General features: G+C 37.5%; 3 protein-coding genes across 6 annotated transcripts; 2 read left to right on the top strand and 1 right to left on the bottom strand.

Moving 5' to 3' along the window:
• The first annotated feature begins 800 nt into the window (after positions 1–800).
• LOC18102731 (phenolic glucoside malonyltransferase 1) lies at positions 801–2,779 on the top strand. The gene has a single exon (XM_006378665.3). It carries the CDS (start codon positions 869–871, stop codon positions 2,303–2,305), a length of 1,437 nt encoding a protein of 478 aa, XP_006378727.3. The 5' UTR covers positions 801–868; the 3' UTR covers positions 2,306–2,779.
• A 560-nt stretch (positions 2,780–3,339) lies between these two features.
• Positions 3,340–6,481, top strand: LOC7489584 (THO complex subunit 4A). Its single transcript, XM_002316263.4, has 4 exons — positions 3,340–3,732; positions 4,450–4,518; positions 4,601–4,791; positions 6,018–6,481. The coding sequence occupies exons 1-4, from the start codon at positions 3,427–3,429 to the stop codon at positions 6,202–6,204; spliced, it is 753 nt and encodes a 250-aa protein (XP_002316299.1). The 5' UTR covers positions 3,340–3,426; the 3' UTR covers positions 6,205–6,481.
• A 1,317-nt stretch (positions 6,482–7,798) lies between these two features.
• LOC7458591 (uncharacterized) lies at positions 7,799–20,114 on the bottom strand. 4 transcript variants are annotated; one of them, XM_052456858.1, is made up of 19 exons: positions 19,512–20,114; positions 18,485–18,564; positions 17,428–17,478; positions 16,284–16,793; positions 15,913–16,174; positions 15,503–15,564; positions 14,861–15,040; positions 13,860–13,911; positions 13,483–13,770; positions 13,211–13,321; positions 12,484–12,675; positions 12,096–12,371; positions 11,101–11,724; positions 10,103–10,617; positions 9,957–10,017; positions 9,792–9,860; positions 8,805–9,459; positions 8,522–8,690; positions 7,799–8,343 (listed from the first exon to the last, which is right to left on the bottom strand). In XM_052456858.1, the coding sequence occupies exons 1-17, from the start codon at positions 19,728–19,730 to the stop codon at positions 9,382–9,384; spliced, it is 3,630 nt and encodes a 1,209-aa protein (XP_052312818.1). In that variant the 5' UTR covers positions 19,731–20,114; the 3' UTR covers positions 7,799–8,343; positions 8,522–8,690; positions 8,805–9,381. The 4 variants fall into 4 exon arrangements, with proteins under 4 accessions (XP_052312818.1, XP_052312816.1, XP_052312817.1 ...); XM_052456856.1 differs by lacking the exon at positions 8,522–8,690; XM_052456857.1 differs by lacking the exon at positions 8,522–8,690 and having other exon boundaries at positions 7,799–8,279.
• Between the last annotated feature and the right edge of the window lie 30 nt (positions 20,115–20,144).

Here is a 20,144-nt window from a genome sequence, read left to right as displayed (position 1 = left end):
CGATCATATAAACTTTCAGTGGTCCTGAAATTTGTAGGACTCAAACTGGTGACTTCTGTAAAACAAATTTAAAATCTAACTAGTTGAGCTACACCTTTCAAGATTAGAAGTTAATGTCTTTGCTATCGTAATACGGTAGCAAATCTTAATTTGCATGATTAAATTAAATCTATAAATCTACTAAATATTGAGCCAGTAGATAATAATAATAATAATAATAATAATAAAAAGTCCATCACCTGACACCTCGACATTCAACGAGTAGCTGCCCAGACTGCTGTCACTCTAATGGCACAACCAACCTCAAGGGTTTGGGAATAAGATTGCTGACCAATTAACTTTAAATACAAGCTTGTGGTGAGCTATATATCAAAGCAACTTCATTATTGCTTTGGTCCACCATTTTTTACCAGCCATGTATAACTGTATTTTTTGTTAAAAAAAAATCTACACATGTTTGTATACGTGTGTATTAAATTTTTTTAGACACAAACCAGACAATTGGTCTCCATCGGATCAATTTTTTTTTTAATATAAAAAAATATTTAAATATTACTAACTTTAGTAGATTTTTTTTAATAAATTCATTATTAAAAAATAAAATCTTTATTTTTTATTAAAAAAACAAAATATTGTTGAAGTGAGTGGTTTGCTAGAAAAGAAACAGTAATTTCATTGTTTTACTTAAAAAAAATCCGGGGCTTAACGGACAAATTAGTTGGTGTTAATTATATTGACCTGCCTACTTTTTTAAAAATCCACACATACACCTTTAATTCAACTATATAAAGAGGTTGTGTGAACAAAAGAAAGAAGCACCCGGAGAAGCTCAAATAAAAAAAAAATTACGACTTCTAGCTTCTCATCCATGGCACCACCCAATTCTGTGAAAATTCTGGAGCTCTGCCAGGTTGCCCCAGCCTGCAGCTCAACTAATCCTTCAAACACCGAGTTCACTCTCCCCCTCACTTTCATAGATATCATTTGGCTCAAATTTCCTCCAGCCGAGAGCATTTTCTTTTATGAACTCACCGAGTCAAGTCCTACTGTTTTCAAATCAATTATCCTTCCAAAACTCAAAAAATCACTCTCTCATGCGCTAGTCAATTTTCTTCCACTAGCTGGCAATCTCATATGGCCTCAAGATTCTCCTAAACCCATAATCTTATGCACTCCAAATGATGCAGTTTCACTAACCATTGCCGAGTCCAGTGCAGAATTCGGTCGTCTCTCGAGCAATGAAATTCGTGAAGCTATCGAGTCACGTCCTTACATACCCGAGCTGTGTATATCTGACACTAAGGCTTCAGTTCTTGCTTTGCAAATAACATTGTTTCCTAATAAAGGGTTTAGCATAAGCTTCGTTACCCACCATGCAGTTCTTGATGGGAAAACTACGGCCATGTTCATTAAGGCATGGGTTTATATATGCAAACACCAAGAACTTGAAAAAAATGATCAACCACCCTTGTTGCCTGATGAGTTAATCCCTTCTTTTGATAGGTCAGTTATCAAAGATGTAGCTAGGGTTGAGACGGCACACTTGAATTACTGGTCAGTAATGAACGAGTTGGTTCTGAAGTCCGATCGTAGAAGTTTGAAGGTGTTGCCAAACATGGGAGAGTCAGGGCCATCCGACTTAGTTCGAGCCACCTTTGGGTTGTCTCGTGAAGACATAAAGTTCCTAAGGAAAAAAGTGCAGTCCCAGTTCGATAGCATCCTCAAAGAAGAGCAAAACCATCCGAAACAAATGCATTTGTCGACCTTTGTGCTCACATGTGCTTACACTTTAGCTTCCATGATGAAAGCAATAGGGGATGGTAGTAAAAAAGTTTACTTCTTGTTCACTGTCGATTTGAGGAGCCGATCACTGGACCCTCCAATTCCAAACAATTATTTTGGTAACTGTATTGCTGGCCAACACGTTGCCGCTGAAGCAAGATTTTTTATGGAAGAAAATGGGGTTGCCATGATAGCAGAGAGGTTTAGTGAAATTATAAAAGGAATGGAGATCAGGGGATTTTTTGAAGGAGCTAAGGAGAGGCTAGTTGACCTGGCTTCTTTAGAACCAGGAACACATTGCCTTGGGGTTGCTGGATCGACCCGTTTTGATTTTTACAGGTCAGATTTCGGTTGGGGAGAGCCCAAGAAGGTGGAGATTGCATCCATAGACAGGACAAGCTCTATTTCTCTGTTAGAGAGCAGAGATGGAATAACAGGAGGTGTTGAGATTGGTCTGGTTTTAAAGAGGCATGAAATGGAGACTTTTGCTTCTCTATTTGTTAATGGCCTAAAAGATTATTAAAGCTGCATTTGTTTCTCTGATGCTCAACAGATCAACTCCGATATCGTTTCTCTGCATAATCATTTTCAATTGTTCAAATAAATGTACTGTTCATCGGTCTACTACTGCTTTGTTATGGGTCTACATATTCTTCGAGGCCTTTAAACTCTTTTTATATACTACTGTACGAGCATAAGGGTGTTTATTTGTGCTCTCACGGTATCGGAGTAGAGGTTAGCTCTCTTTGTTCTTGGATATAACATGTGGTTTTCTTGTCTTCCCATTGCCATTCATTCATGGAGTCAAATCCATGATGGTTATCGTTCTTTGTCTCTGCAATTCGCCTCCTTGATACGATGAAGTGATTCATCGTGCACACCGTCTCCTTGCTTGCCCTTTTGCTTCATGCTTGATAATCGGGGTCTTGAGCCCTTTTTGTATGTATCCATATACATAAATACATATAAATATACGGTGTGAGATCCATTTTCTTGACGTCTTTGTGCAATTTGCTCTGCCTTGTGATATCAGATAATTTTACCATTTTTGTGTGTGTAATTTGTAGCTTATTAATCAATTAAACACAATGGGTTGACTATACTCACACAAATATGGAATGAGTTGAATGCACTTATTTGAAGCATCGTGAATTAAAGCACCAGATTGAATTTTCTTCCCAGTAAATAACTTGCAAAATCTCTCAAGCATCTTGCTTTTCTAAGTTTCTCCAACTCACCATAAATGCAATTCTTTTACTCTATTTTCCATAACTATAATCCAATGTAATTAACAATTTAAAATAAACAAAATAGAGGGGAAAAAAAAAACTTTGATAAGGAGCCTATCTTAGGTGACCAAATCCAATTTTCCCAGGCCGAAAAAAACGAGTCCACTGGTCACCGGGGGTTCCAGTATGATGTAGGACCAAATCCACTAGCCCTATCCGGTCAAAGTGGGACCCAAGTGCATCTCATATAAAATACACGTGGCACTCAGCTAGGCACGTTTAAGGAAGCATTTCGGGCCCTCCAAAAACCCGATGCATATATATCCACTTAAAACCCCGCTCTCTTCTTTCACTCTGTTTCAATCTACAAAACCCTGAACTCCATAACAAGAAGAAAGCGGATAAATATCCGAAAATGTCCAGCTTACTGGATATGTCACTTGACGACCTCATCCGCAAGGGCAAAGAAAATGGAGGGCGTGACAGTGATTTCAGAGGCAGTGGCAGAGGAGCAGGCTCCGGTTCGGTTTTGGGTCCGGGCCCCGATCGTTTGGTCTTCCGTCGTGACCCGACCCGACCCAAACCCTACTCAGTAAGACCAGTGCAGGTAATGCAAGTGCAGCAGGAGCCATTAATGTTAGCAGCAAGTGAAGGGTCTAATGGAGAGGCTAAGTTATATATATCAAACTTGGATTATGGTGTTTCTAATGAGGATATCAAGGTACTTAAGTTAGCACTATGCTGCTTAAGTTTTTAATTGAAGCTTTTTTTAAGTGTTGTTAATTATGTTTATTTTTTTGGGATATTATAATTTTGATGTTTTGATGCGTTTTACTATTATTTTGAATTATATAAGCAATTAGGGTTTTTCTAGGGGTGTAAGAATTTTTTAAAAAATTCTTTTTAAAATTTCAACCCATTAATATGTGTCCTTAGGGCTCATTTTAGAAAAATCCAAGTAATTTTGGTTATACTGTTGTTTATGAGTTTTTTTTATACATATTCATAATCTTGACCTAATAAGGACAACGTCCCTGTGCCGAATGTGAATGGCAGTGGGTTCTGTAGTTATGTTCGGGGGTTGGCAACAACGGTAGTGAATAATGATGATGTTAGGGTTTGGGGCTAGGGAGTCAGGGAGTGAATGTGTGCAGTACTGCAAGTTGTGATGGTAGAGTATCCATGTGAGCATTTGTTTTTTTGGAGGAGCTTATTAATGCAGTGTAGATTGCTCTTTAGCATCGCACTGCTTGATAGTAGCTTTTGAGAGGACTTGAAGAGTCTTGTCATGATCATTGCTGAAGTTGTTTTGAAAATAGGGCAGTAGGCACTATAATTTTCATGTGCTATACATTATGGTGAGTCTGTTTAAATCATCAAGATGCAAGAGTTTAAGGACTGTCGATACATCATTTAACATAATGTAGTCCCTATACAGGTGCTTTTCTCCGAGGTTGGTGAATTGTTGAGGTACTCACTTCATTATGATATGAGTGGGAGATCAAAGGTATATATTTAAACTGATGTTTGACTCTTTTCAAGAAGTTTTAGTGTGTCTCGCTGCGGCTGAAAAAAGTTGTTTCTTATAGGGAACAGCTGAAGTTGTATTTTCACGCCAAACAGATGCTCTAGCAGCTATCAGGAGATATAATAATGTTCAGCTTGATGGGAAGCCACTGAAAATTGAGCTTGTAGGAGTTAATGTGATAACCCCTGTCCCTGTTACCGTGCCTGTAACTGCAATTACCAATGTGGCAAACCCAAATGGTGCTGTTAGAAGGTAAAACTTTACTGGTGTTTGTTCCAGTTGTTTTTACATATTTATTAACAAACAATATAAAGCATGATAAATTAACAAACAACATGCGTGTGGAGAAACTATGGAAAATTCTTAAGTTTAGGATGTCAAACTTCGACCCAATACTTTCATGCACACACTGGGTCTTTTCTATCGAGGTGGAAAAGGCAATTGAAAATAAATTGTTGATCAGATATGCAGAGACATTGAGTCTGGCCTTACTGTATGCGTGTCTGTTTGATGCTAAGTTCACCACATAAAAAAAAAGACGACAAAAATGAATATATTAAAATTCTTACAAATAGTCTTCCTAATCCGAGTTTGAGATGAAATAAGACCCAGATGTAGAGTCCCGCTAGCCAAGAAGGGATTTTTTCTATTGATTTATTGACTCCCTTCTGGAAAAGCCCTTTTCCAAATGGAGTGGTGCATCTCTATCTTGAAAGCCTGCGCTATAGATAGGAAATCCTATCTTTACTGGCTATCCAACCCAAAATTACGAGCTCTGTCATCCAGTTTATGGCCTTTTCCTGGATGATGGTATGATATATTTAAGCATGCTTTAAAACTTGTGATTCACTAGCATTGAATAACCTCAGTGGATTCTCCGTGTAGACAGGCCTAATTGACTCAAGTGCACCTAAACATGTACCCTGTCTATTTTTTCGATCACTAGAGTTCCATGCTGTTGCATATATGAGTCGTTCAAGTTGCTGCTTCATGAAGAAACTTTAGGAAACTTTGATTAACTCATTAAATTTGCTTTCTTCAACTAGGGAAGAAAAAAGAAAAGTTTAGAAGTGCTAACCAGTTGCATGATGTAATTGCATTAGCAATATTTGCATGCATGCATGCATTTGATGCAAAACAGAGACATAATCCATCACGTGAGTAGGAATAATGCAACATAACATCTCATACTCACTTATTGGAAAGGGTAGAAAAAAAAGGGAATAAATGAGAATTACAGGGTTTATGAAGATTCCATTTTATTTATCTACCACTTCTCTGTGTGGGGGTGGCCTGGCCTTAGTTTTCAGGGGAAATTGCATCTTGGTGCTTTTCATTGGTAGTATATTGATGCATGTGATCTTTGAATTGTGAAGGAGAGTTTACTGTTTTTAATCTTTTGTTTTGCATCTGTTATTATTGCTAGTAGTACAATACTTCTCATCTCAATGAGCTAATTTTTGTTTTTCACTGGACAGTGTTCATGAAAGAATTGGTGCAAGGGGAAGAGGCCATGGTGGTGGTGCTGGCGGCAGGGGCGGTGGCAGTGTTCAAGAATTTGCCAGGGGCCAGGGGCAGGTGAGACGCCGTGTCGAGAAGCTAACTGCAGAAGCACTTGATTCTGACTTGGACAAATACCACTTTGAAGCCATGAAATTAAAGTGATCTCACTGACTAGTCAAGGATATTCGCTTGCATATTCGTCTTTCATTACACTATGTTTGTAGGTGCTACTAGTCATATGGTATAACCAGGGGACCTTTGGTTAATAGTTGCATTTAAACACCACCATTATGTTCGGAAAATGTGCAGTGTAGTGCTATTTCTGTTCTTGAATTTGGCAGCTAGTGCTCTATCATTTATGCTGCAGGATAAAAAACTTGAAACTACAACACCCATTCTCCTGACCGTCAATATTTATAGTAAGAAAGGTTTTGTGAAAGACGAGCGACTTACATTGCCATATTTATGGTTCTTCTTTAGCTTTATGTGAATGGTGCGGCTCATTTATTCTGGGTTCATTTCGCTATAATGTTTTGGTACTGTGAAAATATCATCATCTTGTGTCCAGAGCCTTTAATCATGCATTTTGCTTGGTTGAAGTACTTCCCTATAACAGATACCAACTTGTGTTATTGCATGCCTAAAACATCAGGCATAATCCAATTATGGATCTTCAAGGCTTTGTCAAATGTCCCCCGGATGAGTGAAAGATCACGGGTGACGAGAGTGAAGAACTTCGAATGGCTCATCATTGCGGTGTCTCCAAGAGTCATTGTATTACAGCCCATCATTTGAGAGTTGAAGCAGGCCACGCATATGAAGGTATGGATTTTCGGATAAATTGGCACAAAATAGAAAATGTTGGTGGATTGACATAGAAACAAAAAGTTCTGGTGAAATAGTAAAGTGTGGTCATTTTATTTATTAAATAACAAGATAATTAATTTTATGGGACTCGCTTTATTTTCTTAAAAATGGACATGTAATATAATTATAAACACTGAAATAATTGCATTGGAATATATTAAAATTCTTACAAATAGGCTCCCTAATCCGAGTTTGAGATGGAATAAAACCCAGACGTAGAGTCCCGCTAGCCGGGAAGGGATTTTTTCTATTGATTTATTGACTCCCTTCTGGAAAAGCCCTTTTCCAGATGGAGCAGCGCATCTCCCTTCTGGAAAAGCCCTTTTACTCTATTTTCCGATCACTAGAGTTCCATGCTGATGCATACATGAGTTGCTGCTTCATGAAGAGACTTTAGGAAACTTTCGTCTACTCGTTAAACTTTCTTTCTTCAATTAGGGGAGAAAAAAGAAAGTTTAGAGGTGCTAGCCATTGGCTTGATGTAACTGCAATAGCAATGTTTGCGTAAATGGATTTGACACAAAACAGAGACATAATCCATCACGTGAGTAGAATAATGCAACATAACATCTCATGGTGACTGAATGGAACGGGTAGAAAAAAAGAGGGAATGGAATTCATTATAGGGTTTAGGATAATCCCATTTATTGTTACTGGTATTTCATATGATAATTGTTCACGAAAGAATTGGTGCAAGGATAAGGGGCCATGGCAGTGGTGCTGGCGGCAGGGGGCTGCGGCAGTATTCAAGAATTTGCCAGGGGCTGGGGCAGGTGAGACGCCGTGTCGAGAAGCTAACTGCAGAAGCACTAGATTCTGACTTGGACAGATACCACTTTGAAGCGCCATGAAATTAAGGTAATCTTACTGACTAGCCTGGGATATTGGCTTGCATATTTAAATAAGGTACCAGCTGACACTTTTATTTAAATCAGCTTGCACGCTCAAAACTCGGTAAAAGAAAATTCTCAACAGCAATTATACAAAGAATCACACCAAGTTGGAGGAGGCGCACCAAAAACGATGAAAAATTACATCTTTACAACGTAAAAAGAAAAAAAAAGAGTAAGAAACAACACAGGCCCAAAAGAAAAAAAGGGACACTCTGAAGACGGCCTAAATTACATTTCCTAAACAAGACAGCTGGAGAGCCTTGTGATCCAGGTCAGCTAGCACCTACAGGTCCTGGTCACTGAGCGAACATAATTCAGTGTCTTGTCACGACAAAATTGATAGCCTCCCTTTGAGTTAAAAACGAACTCCAAGGTTTATATTAAGAATGATGGCTGTGTAAAAAAGGAAGCCTGAATTCAACACTGCCCTTGGGTATACAAATAAAATAAAAGAAGCCTGGATTCGATTCAATGATTCTGCACAAAAGAAAGATTGACTAAGCTGCCTGAAAGCCTTCTCTAAACAGTATGCACACAATAACTGCATCCACATGAAAAGGATTCATTCGTTAGTACACGTAAATGACAACATGGCAGCACAGATGAACTCTCTCTTGCACTTAAATTCCATGACAGAAATCGTGCAAGTTTCATTCAAGTTGTTAAGCATCTATCAAGATTATAAGTTTGAATATAAAAACAAAAAAAAAGGTCATTACTGAGTTACTGTGCCACAGCCAAAGCAAGGCCAGTTAGGAACCACAGAAAATAGTGTATCTTTCAAAATGTTTGCAGAAAGTGATTGGTTTAGAGCTTCGACCACCAAAATCTTGGCTTCAAGCCCAAAACAGTTACGATTACATCTGACAATGGCCCTTGAATGTGAACCTATAAACAACTTTTAAGGTTTCATCACATGCAAAGATGGAGGTGGTGTTCAGAAGCAAAATAAACAAGTGAAAAATACACATAGCGATAACAATTAAGGACTGAAGACAATACCTGATCATATTTTAAATCTCTGAACTCTGTTAGATTTAAGTGGAAAAAACCAATGACCGGAATTGTTGAATAGGTTACTCCAAAAAATATTCCTGAAAATCTTTTAATCTGGCCAGTCTTTTAGTGTCCGTGCCAGTTCAAACCTTCAGATATATTTCAAACTTGGTCCTCCAGTTGAAAAATTCTGTCTGGTTAACGCACAATTATCTTAGGCATCTTGTTGCAACAATTGAAGAGGCAGCTGATCTTGGAACATATGTAGTGCACAGAAATTTCTCAGCTTCTCCAATTTCTCAGTTCATCTTGTGTCCAGAGCCTTTTTCTTATTTCACTGGTAAATGGTGGAGGAGGGTCTAGAGACCTCATACTCCACTTTAATCAAATATTTTGCCTGGTTGAAGTACTGCCATATAACAGAAACCAACTTGTGTTATTGCATGCCTAAAACATCAGGCATGATCCAATTATGGATCTTCAAGACTTTGTCAAATGTCCCCAGGTGAGTGAAAGATCACGAGAGACAAGAGTGGAGAATTTCAAACGACTCAGCATTGCAGTGTCTCCGAGAGTCATTATATTAGAGCCCATCATTTGAGAGTTGAAGCAGGCCACGCATCTGAAGGTACGGATTTTCCAACAGCTTCTCATTGTTGCTCTGCATAAAACAAAAGCAAGCACACAAGTGATGTTTGACCTCTGCTATTTCATGATTAGAGCAACTGGAATACAACAGAACTAGACATTGTCATAATGAAACTTTATGAGAACTTGTCAATATTCTATGCCAATACTTCAAACACAAACTGGTCATACAATGGTCTCCTCTCATACATCCCATCCCCAAATCAGCTTACCATATTGGCATTCCCAACTGATAATATTCTGAGACAAACATTCATGGGTTCATTCACATATTAACAACTTTTTCCATATGGTGAGCATTCCAAATTTAAAATTGCATTATTGAAAGCAAAAATAACGCTTTACCTGCTGTGCTTTAAAGATGAGATTCTGAAGCATGTGCTTGTACTCATCAGGTTTTTCTGTCATCATTCTCTGAAAAATCCAGATTTGAAGGAGTCAGCAAAATTCAACTAACAATAAAGAAAAAAACAATTCAAGTTTTCTAGTAGAGGAATGACAGCATCTTGCCTTTAAAAGAAAAGCTGAAGAGTAATACGCTACCCTTGAATCTGTATCATCTAAAAGTTCCCTGCCAGAAACAAAGAGCCAAAAGTGTTGGCACAATTTAAACAATGGCACAGCAAATCATAGTAGGAAGTAGAGAAATGAATCACCTAAAAAATTCTTCTCCACCGACTTCTTGGAAAGCAGAAGGATCTGCCGTGCATTTACCGATTAGAAGCAACAGAAGAGTTGCCCTAATATCTGACGCTGCACCAGGAAGGTTTCCTCTTCCTTTGCTTCCAACAGCAACACCCAAAGCAATATTGTCTGTTGCTGCACCAGCTAGCTGAATAAGTGGCCAATAAAACAACGCAGCAGGAACACGTGCAACTAATTGCATAGGAACAATAGCCTGTCCTTGGAGAAGCAGTGCTGTCATTGATGTTGTATTGCACATGAGAGAACTATTAATGCTGTAGCTGGATCTGCTATCAGCTTTTTCCATGAATTCATTCCAGCGAAAGTCATCAATTTTTTCTAATCGAGAGATGCGCTCACCGGTATCAATTTTTTTATTTTCATCCGCTCCACCATTAACTTTACTCTTTTGCATTCCTTCACCATTTGGGATTGCAGTTGCAGGGAGAACTTTCAGGCACAATTGAGAGAATAATATATCACACATCTGCTTAGAAACACCAATGCAACATTAGTGGAAAATAAATCTTATAGGAGAATTTCAATGTGGTACATATTATGAATTGAAAGATCAAAAAAGCAGATGCAATCAGTTTAGTTCCTGCAACCAAGTCAATTAAACAGAAGAACCTAGTTGCTTCCCGAAGAGAAGACCAGAATGTAAATAGAAAACATTGTGTTATATTGCATCTTTTATTTACTTTTTTTATTCCTGGATACTGGTATCAGTGCATTCTTTATCTTTTCAGAAACCTTTGAATACAAGGGAAGATGCATCGTATTAATCTCCAGGGCATCCAAGGCAAAACAAATTGCTAGCAATGCCAGCTATCCAGCCAAATTATTCTAAGAAGAAAAACGATGAGAAATATATTAGGCCGATCATTTCTTCTTCCTTTTTGGCATTGTCCCTGGTATCACGAAGCTATTTAGGCTGGTTAATTGCAGTACTAGTTGATCAACAAATTACCTTCAAAATGTTGATGCGATCTGTTTCATTTATTTGAGCCACCAAGGATAGAGCACTGCTCATAATGTCTATCACAGCATTTGCTTTATCAAGTCGGCTATCTGCATGCTCGTGACTGGCATCATTGCTCCTTGAGGATTGCATTTCATTCTCGTCTAACAAAAATTTGCAGCGCATGAGAAGTCTCTCTAGAACAAACAGGAAGCCCCATCTGATGATATTATGTTTGGACTTCAAAAGACCACACATAAGCCAAATTGACACAGGAACATCTGACGAAACTGAAGAATCATGTACACCAGCATAGGCAATTTTACCCTGCAATTCTTTGACATTTAACCATACATTCACATTGCTTCCCTCGGTAATTTCAGCAATAAGCAAATCACCCAACCAGGTATAGCCATTCCGACGGTAAGCAATCCTTTCTGAGTGAAGAAGAGAATGCAAAGTGGCCCAAGATAGTTTTGATTTCATGCCGACACCATTTGTTAGTATTGCACTCTCCAAACTTTCCAGAAACTTGTAAGATTGGGTTATTTCAATTAGATGAGAGAACTCTTTGTCCAAATGAGTAAAGGAACTGATTATTGCATTAAATTTCTCTGCTATATTCTCCAAGAGCTGGAAGAAACAAATTAGATTCAGAAAGAAGCCGATAATAAACAGACTGTAATTGATCAGCATTTCATGGAAAGATACATGTGCCCATAAAGTCTATGAACTGGTGCAATATATATCAGCAATTACATACCAAAACCACTGAAATGAACGAGGATAAATGCTATGCAATTTAATGTGATGAGCATAAATTACGTTATACAAAGCTTAAGATGTGCCTGTTCATGTGTAAACACGAGTGTGCACATCTGCACCAATCCAAAACCAGCACTGCATAGTAACATTGCTAAAAGCTAGGCATTGAATATCTAGATAATGTAGCAGAAATATATATATATATTCCTTACTTTCAATTCATTCTATCTTCAGCTTACCAAATTCAGTCGTTCATTGTTGGGATATCTAGATAATGCAGAAGAAATTGATCTTCTCAGAAGCTCCCCAATGCCTTCAACACCCAACTTAACAGACATGTAAAGAGCTTCAGGTGCATTAGCAAGAGTGAGGAGAGTTGCAATAGGTTGAATCTCATTGTCACCATATTCAGACAGCCCAGCAACTATGCAAGCTTCATTTATTTGATGCAACACATATTCAAAAAGAATCAAGTATAGATTTCTCCTCTCTTCTCTCAAGTTAGCCAGAGAATACTGCAAAACATAACAAAGGATATGGGTCAAGGCATAAAAGGTGCAAAAGGATTCATTATAACTACTAAATGCCTACAGTTTATATCAGCAAAAGGATAGATGATTTGCACACCTCATAGAAAATGAACTCAATTCCCCCAATCAGGTCAAGCTGGTCTATGAGAAACACCGGGTTTGTTGAGACAAACATCATAGACCCATCAGAAACTTGATAAAACATATTTGTTAACATGCAAATGAGCTTGCTATGAACCAATTCTGCCCAAGAATTCTTCCTGCTAGTCTCTATTAAGGCTTTAATGACCTGAAAATGGACATTAAAATTTATCAATCAAACTCCTGAAGATGTTTAGCTAAGCACAATATTAAGTAGGAGTTTCAAACACTAGATAGGACAACTACATACTGTTGCAGCATGCCATAAAAAGAGGAATCTACATCAAGCCATAAAACTTCACTAAAAAAGGTGGACCTAACAGCTTATGAAGTTAAACAAGACATGAAAATATTATGTCCCCCTAGTTTACTTTTACACTATTTATAAGTCAGGTTGCAATTCACCATCCAACAAAAACACAAATATGAACATGACTACAGAATCAATAAACAGAGACAAAGGTATTAGCTGGTCGAAGCAGGTAATAAGAGGAAGAATAAGAAAAATCCATTCCCATGACAGTAGCATGGGGTAGGAAAGTTTGGAGGATTCCTTCTGTGAAGCCAATATGCAATTGTTGCAAAAAAAATAGACAAACTTAACCGGAGAGGGAAGGTAAGAAAGTTGCATTTTCATGATAGTAACCTGAAGTAGTCAAGCTAGGAAAGAAATACAAGCTTACCCTTATGTCAAGGCCTTCTAATCGGTTTCTTAAGATTTTGCCTCTATCACATACAAAATAAAGCAAACAGCTTAAAGCAGAGGCCCAAACAGATTGTTCTTTCTCCTCTGTCTGACAAAACAAATTCAAGGCATAAGATAGTAAAGCATCATGCATCATACAAAGTCAACAAGGGAATACAAAAATCCAAGACATTACCTCTACTTTACATAAAGGTGAATAAAAGTGAGTACATCAATTAACCAAAAACATGGTTCCAAGTGGAACTTTACCTGGACAAGAAGAAGAAGTATCTCGTATAAAATATTTAAAATCCATGACTCAAAGTTATCAATTGCTGATGAAGTGCCCAGCTTGTCAACAGAATCGGCTTTCTGGTTCCCCTGTGTTGGAAGTTGTTCTTCACAATCATAAAATGATTCTTGTGAATACTCTTCTTCAATTGTAGTAGAAGTATCATTGATCAACATTGGTTCCAACAAATGAGCATGAACCCCGAGGTTCAGAATTAAATCAAAGGCACGGACCCTACAAGCAGCTTTTGAAGAATTAAGCATTTCCTGAAAGGCAAATTCAAAACAAATAAAAAATCAGAAGCTTCCACCATGTTATCAAAATAAAAAGAATCGATATTTTATTCATGCAGCACCTCAAGCATTGACAGAGTGAGAGGAGCAGCTGTCCCAGAGTCCAGAACATACCTACAAAAAAAATCAAGTGACCTTCTATAAGCAGTTCATGATCATCACAAAATTCTTTCTTGAATAAAACACATTAAAGGAACCCCGGGCCAAATTAAAGAAGTGGTTGAAAAATCCAAGCACAACTCAACCTGGCATCAGAGAAGGACTCATGGTAACTTTTTATGAAACATTTGCTTCTGTTTGCCGTATTCTTGGCTCAAGAAAAGTTATGTTTAAGTCAATTTAACTGCAAGAAATGCTTGGTCAAATTTAATTATTTTAATCTGCTTTGACAGATTTCATACAATTTTTGTTACAACTTCTATCTCCAAAACTACAATGGATCAAGAGTTAAAAAATAGATGTCCATGTTAACTAAACATTAAGCACATTATTGGAAAAATCAAAATTTGCACCATTTACAATCACAAGTTATCCAACTGAAGCGCTTAATTTGAAGATTAACTTTGCTCCAATAGAATTTTGCAATTATAAATCACATTTTTTTTTATCAATGGTTCATAGTTGAAACAATTCCATTCTAGTATCACTGATCACAGTGAGCTAAAAATTTTCCTGTTTCTTAGCCCGTCTAATGGCATTAACTTCCAATACCAGCTCTCCTTCCCAGCAATATTGCATTTCACAGAAGTACATATTCTAGGTAACTCAGTTCTCAGCATAGAATCACAAAAGCCACTAATATATGATTATTTCCAGGGCAATTATAATAACATATAGTCACCATTGCAAATTTGAAAAGCTCCCACCCTTTTCATGTAGATGACAATAATCTGAATAGGATATGTAACATATGACTGCATTAATTAATCATGTACAGAGCATAAGTTAGTATGTGTGTGCAGATAGATAGCAAAGGATGAAGTGCCAGGTTGAGAATCGAATATACAAGAAAAAAAAACATGCAAGCTAATAAATCATAAATGAATTAAAACTTAAAACTTACATGTCAATGACAAGTTTAATAAGAACACTCACAGCCACATCCATTGACGGCTTTCCACTGTTATTACTTAATCTAGATGATATAGTCAAATGATTGGCACTAGAAGAATATGTCTCTGAGCTAACTGCAGCAATGACCTCACATACCTCAGCAGGGTTTAAACGTAAAGGTTGTTGTTCACTGATAGCAATTAAGAAGAAAAAGATGAGAGAAAGGAGAGTGGTCAAATAAAATACCCTGAACTCATAACAGAAAAGGAACTTGGGTATTAAAATCCAAAACAGGAAAATGAAGCCACCAGCAGAAAACTATTAATTTAACACCAAAAAGATAAAGATGCTAGTTGAATTTCAAGATTCAACTTCAAAAGAACATTATGCATTTATGAAAAATGTGGTAATACGACTGCTTATAACAAGGGCAAGGGTAGAAATGCATAGGATTAGAAACAACAAAAAAACACAGGACATTTCATGTAATTATGGAAAATGCTGATAGAGGTTATGTCATAACAAGGGAAGCAAAAGTGATTCCTGTCGCAAATACATATCCATATAAAGTCAAATACAAAAACCGAGACCAGGTTATCTAGATGTGAAGAGAACACTGGAACCATAACGGAGAGGATCTGTCCTTTTGTACCTGTAGTGACGATATTGGAAGAGCGGTCGAGCACGTGGGCGAAACGTACTCACAGGAGAATCCTCCCTGCAACAAGAATGAATTTGCTCAGAAGTATAATCAGCATTTTCATACCAAAGTTATGTTTATATCATCATCTACACCATTGTAAAAAAAATTCAAGCAAGAGGAAGTGGTATAAAGTTCAATCAAAACTAAATGACGAACAACCACCCTACTGCCCAAATTAGAGCACAGGTTACTTTACAATCACATGAACTTGGCAACCTTTATCACGCAACTTTTCCATAGCACAAAAGTCACCAGTATATGTATAGAGATAAAATGAGTTTACATGCAAAGGAAAAACTAATCTTAATTGGAACAAAATTCTCCTAGCTTGACAAAGCAATAATTTGAGTAAGAAGAACATGCCAGATTTGTCGAGGTCCTGCTTTACTGCGCTTAGATGCTGTTATTGCTCTCAGGTGGGGACGAGCTGAGGTTGAATTGGTAATTGTTGTGGCTGATGAAGGCTGCAATAATTGATCAAGATAAGGCATATCAGATGTTCCAAAATATTTCCAAGGCTGACCCTGCATTTTAGCTTCCATGTCTCCTACAAGCAGAGCTGCAGCACCTAATTCTAGGAATTTGCATATGCTCACATCATGGAGATCCACAGGACGATCACTGCATTACCAAATAGCACACATTCAACCCATGCCTAAAGCAACAGAATACAAGACATCACCAAAATTCAACCAAATAGCTGAGAAAACAGTACACAAAAGTTGGTTACCTCTCAGTTGATAGAAATGGTCCCCCAACCCAACGCCACTGCAAAACATCAACCGCAATGTAATCAAGATCCTCTGCCATCTCAACATTTTCAACATTTGATAAGTTTGAAACAGGTAAAGTAGTAGTGTCTTTCTTCTCCGAGGATTCCACCCCATTTGCAGGGCTTAATTGGGAATTAAAAGATCTACTCAACAAAGATGATAGAGTTGGAAGTGACTGCCTTGACACAGAGGGAGCTCCAGCAAAAGCTGCTGGCTGGAAAGATCGCTTTGGAATATGTTGGCCCACAAGGGAACGCACATAATTTAATGACTTTACAAGAGCTCCAGAAGCAAAAATGCACACAGGAGGAGAAGGTGAATAAATTGTAGATGTTGATGAAACAGATTGTTGATTTGGAGATCCAGACCATGTTAACGATCTTCGTTTTAGGCTAATATCACACTCGGCAATTAAGCTCACACAAAACCGATCAATCTGAAATAATGTCTCCTCACTTGGTTTATATCTGTGGCAAAAGAAAAAAAAAAAAAGATCATAAACTAATCATAGAATCTAACAGAGCTTGACTACTTCATAAAAGGGCACATATGTGGCAGAGAAAACACTTTCCTATGAGATGTGCCCGATAGGGACATGCATTCTGGCCTTCAATCCAATTATGTATTAACAATATAATCGACAAAAAAAAAAAAAAACTTCTTCCCAAATTTAAAAGAGTTGACTAGGATGCAGATCATTAAGATTCACTAGTCTGACAAGCAGCCAGGGAGGTGTTTTTGGCAGGGAATCATTGAAAGGAAAACCCAAAACTTCACGTGTTTGAATAAATTCTAGGGCAGATGTGGGAGAGAAGCACTTCAATCACCAGTGATTTCTCTCTCAAATCTTTGTTATAAACCAGCGAGTGCACTTATATTTTGAGATTGACTAGATGGAAAATTTCACAAGCTTATGCACCACATAGCATAGTGCCCCTAATGTCTTCTTTAGTTGTGTAACTAAAGGGAGAAAAATAACATAAAGAAGAACAAGATACTCTCATATCACCAGCAATGGCACAAAGATGAAAGACTGCATATTAAAGATGATATTCTACACACAACAAGCTAATAAAACAACTCTGTGGACACACAACATACCGTAGAAGGTGTCGCTTCAAAAGTGCCACGCATCTTCCAACTACTGCTGGACTGGTATGAATTAAAGCCATGTTAGTGGTAAAAGACTTGAGATTACAACAGATACCACGCTACAAAATATGCTCAAAGCAAAAGAGAAGAAATAAAGACTGAAGTTTGTATCAGGAAACAACTCAGCTCATTAAGTAGAAAAAAAATGCACAAACTTGCATCAAATATTCAGCAGCATGGTATAACTAAATTGAGAACACAACCATGACGAACAGTTTTTTAGCCTTGTGTAGAGTTGAATATACCAAATTGAAGAAGTATCATAGTCTTAACATATTGAAAATGAAATCTCAATAATATGGAAACTTGCAGTCGATGATGTGATTAGTAAGTTCCGCAATATTCCTAAACTGATGGTTGATTTCGCACATTCATTTAGTGAAAGAGAAAAGCCTTAAAAGGAAGAGGCGAGTTGAAAATAATAGTGTCAATAAGGTCAACTCATTTCAGAGTGCTTCACTTGAAGAACAGATGAACACAACATTTTACATTTGGCATTTACAAGGACATAGACAATCTGGTATGTGAGATTGCAACAATTTTGAGGGTGTGGAACTTATCATGCAGAGACTTGAGTTGCTTATCTTAAGTTTATTTTTAGGTTGGATGTCTTCCTTCTCATGCTATTTTCCCTGTGGACCTTTTTTCCATTTTAGAAACCAGAGAGTGATAGAAATCAAGATAGTTCAGTGCAATAAGTGCAACCAACTGTAAAGTTGAAAGCTTACTGTTCTCCCCCCTCCCCTCTCCTTGACCCCCAAAAATGCGTCCATGCCAAAAATCTCCTTAATGTATGCACCTGATCATCCCTTACTCATATTTATACAAACAGGACAGCACATCAATTTCATTTCTTTCTCACGAGATATTTACCATTCCTGTTTCTCTAATTCCATCTAATGCATTAAAAGAGAATAGGATGCCATGTCACTCATTTCTATGTGCAAAGCAGAAGAAAATAAGTTGAGAACGTAAACTGTGAAATAAAAAGAAATGACACACTCACCTGCGTTCCCTCTCTGCAATTGTATGTTCTAGAATTACACCATAAGCCAGGTCGGTAGTTGTAGGGGCTGCCAGATAATCCTGCAATTTGTTCATTAAGGTAGTAAATTCAAAACTGCATCCCATGTGCATCATGCCTGATGGCTAACTGTGATGAATTATTCTTAAGAGTGCCATGAGGGACAAAACAAGGTAAAGGAAGTGCTTTGAAAATCTAAATATGGATATTAACAAATGGCAGATATATATGTATAAGAAAAGATGGTACATCTAAGGCTTCATCTGGGCTGCAGAAACAATGATTAAATCCAAAGAGTCACTTGAAATAAATTTCAGTTATATGGTTTCGCAATTCCCTTTCCTTTCTCTGATTCTTCACAGGATTTCAACAAAGGTAAGTCTAATGTGAAAATCAAATGCATTCAGGTTAGACACAACCTACCAATGATTGTTTTTTCATTGGACACTAAATAAAACACCCAGCAACTGTCAATGAATCTGATCCAACTTACACTAAAAGTTACTTGAAACTACAAAAAGCAATAAATAATTCAAGCACCATCAATTGTCAAATACCACAAGAGGCAACACTTTAGTAAAGTAGCAATCGAAAGCTAACAAATATGGAAAAAGGTACAACAAATGCCAGCATTTTTCATAAAGTCAATCACGCAAAATTACTGAAATTAGAATACGCCAAATTTACCACTCCCTCTCCAAGCAAAAAACTAAATGCACGCAAATGCAACCCACTTTTCTCTTAAGAATCTCACCTTGCACATGAATACCGTGTTTGGCTCCAAAGAAAATACAAAACAAATCCAAATTAAAACCAAGTGCACATTTTCTCTCACTTGTAACTTAAGAAAGTAACAATCTTTTCACTCACTAAGCCTAAAAAAACCCAATTCCCTCGTTTTAACACATAAATCTCAAATTAACAGCTAAAAATAGAAAACAAAATTAAAAAAAAAAAACTCAAATAAGAAATCAACAACTTCAAGATCCAATAAAAATCAAACACTTACACGAAGCGTTCTAGGGGCATCAGTCAGAGTAACGGAGGAAATTCCATGTTGAGAAGTGGAGGCAACAGAGGAGGAGGACAAACAATCAGCAACGGCACGGCGGAGCGGCTCAGGCGGCTTCTTTAAAGACGAAGATCTCAACCTAGAAACAACACCAAGCTGGAGCTGTAGCCTGGAGCTGCCAGGACTATTTCGTGACGGACTGAAGGTAGACGACATTGAAATTGACGGAGATTAGTGCACTGACTATCGGAAGAAACTAGAATTTAAATTCAAATTTAATTTAATTTAATTTAATGTGAAAGAGCGAGTCTTCTTCTCCCATAGCGAAGCATTCTTCTTCTCTGCATTCGTTTCTGCTTGAGTGAGAGAGTGAATGGAGAGAGGGAAAGGAGCGAGGATGGGGAATGGAAGTTAGGAGGAGGAGGAAGGATTGGATTTATTTATTTTTAATAATAATCTGGAAAGGAAATTCGTTGGAGATGTGTAATATTAGCTGTAAGAATATGCGTAGTTTTATGAGGGGTATGTATTATTAGCTGTCAAGCGCTAAATCTTGTTGTTTTCACTTTTTTGAGTGGGGCGGAGGAGAGGAGAGGGGAGGAGCGGAGAAACCCCAGCAAAAAAAATTAT

This window comes from Populus trichocarpa, chromosome 10, assembly GCF_000002775.5.
Source record: "Populus trichocarpa isolate Nisqually-1 chromosome 10, P.trichocarpa_v4.1, whole genome shotgun sequence".
Taxonomy (NCBI): domain Eukaryota; kingdom Viridiplantae; phylum Streptophyta; class Magnoliopsida; order Malpighiales; family Salicaceae; genus Populus; species Populus trichocarpa.
Note: the sequence above shows the minus strand (reverse complement) of the source record. Positions and strands in the feature narration are given on the sequence as shown.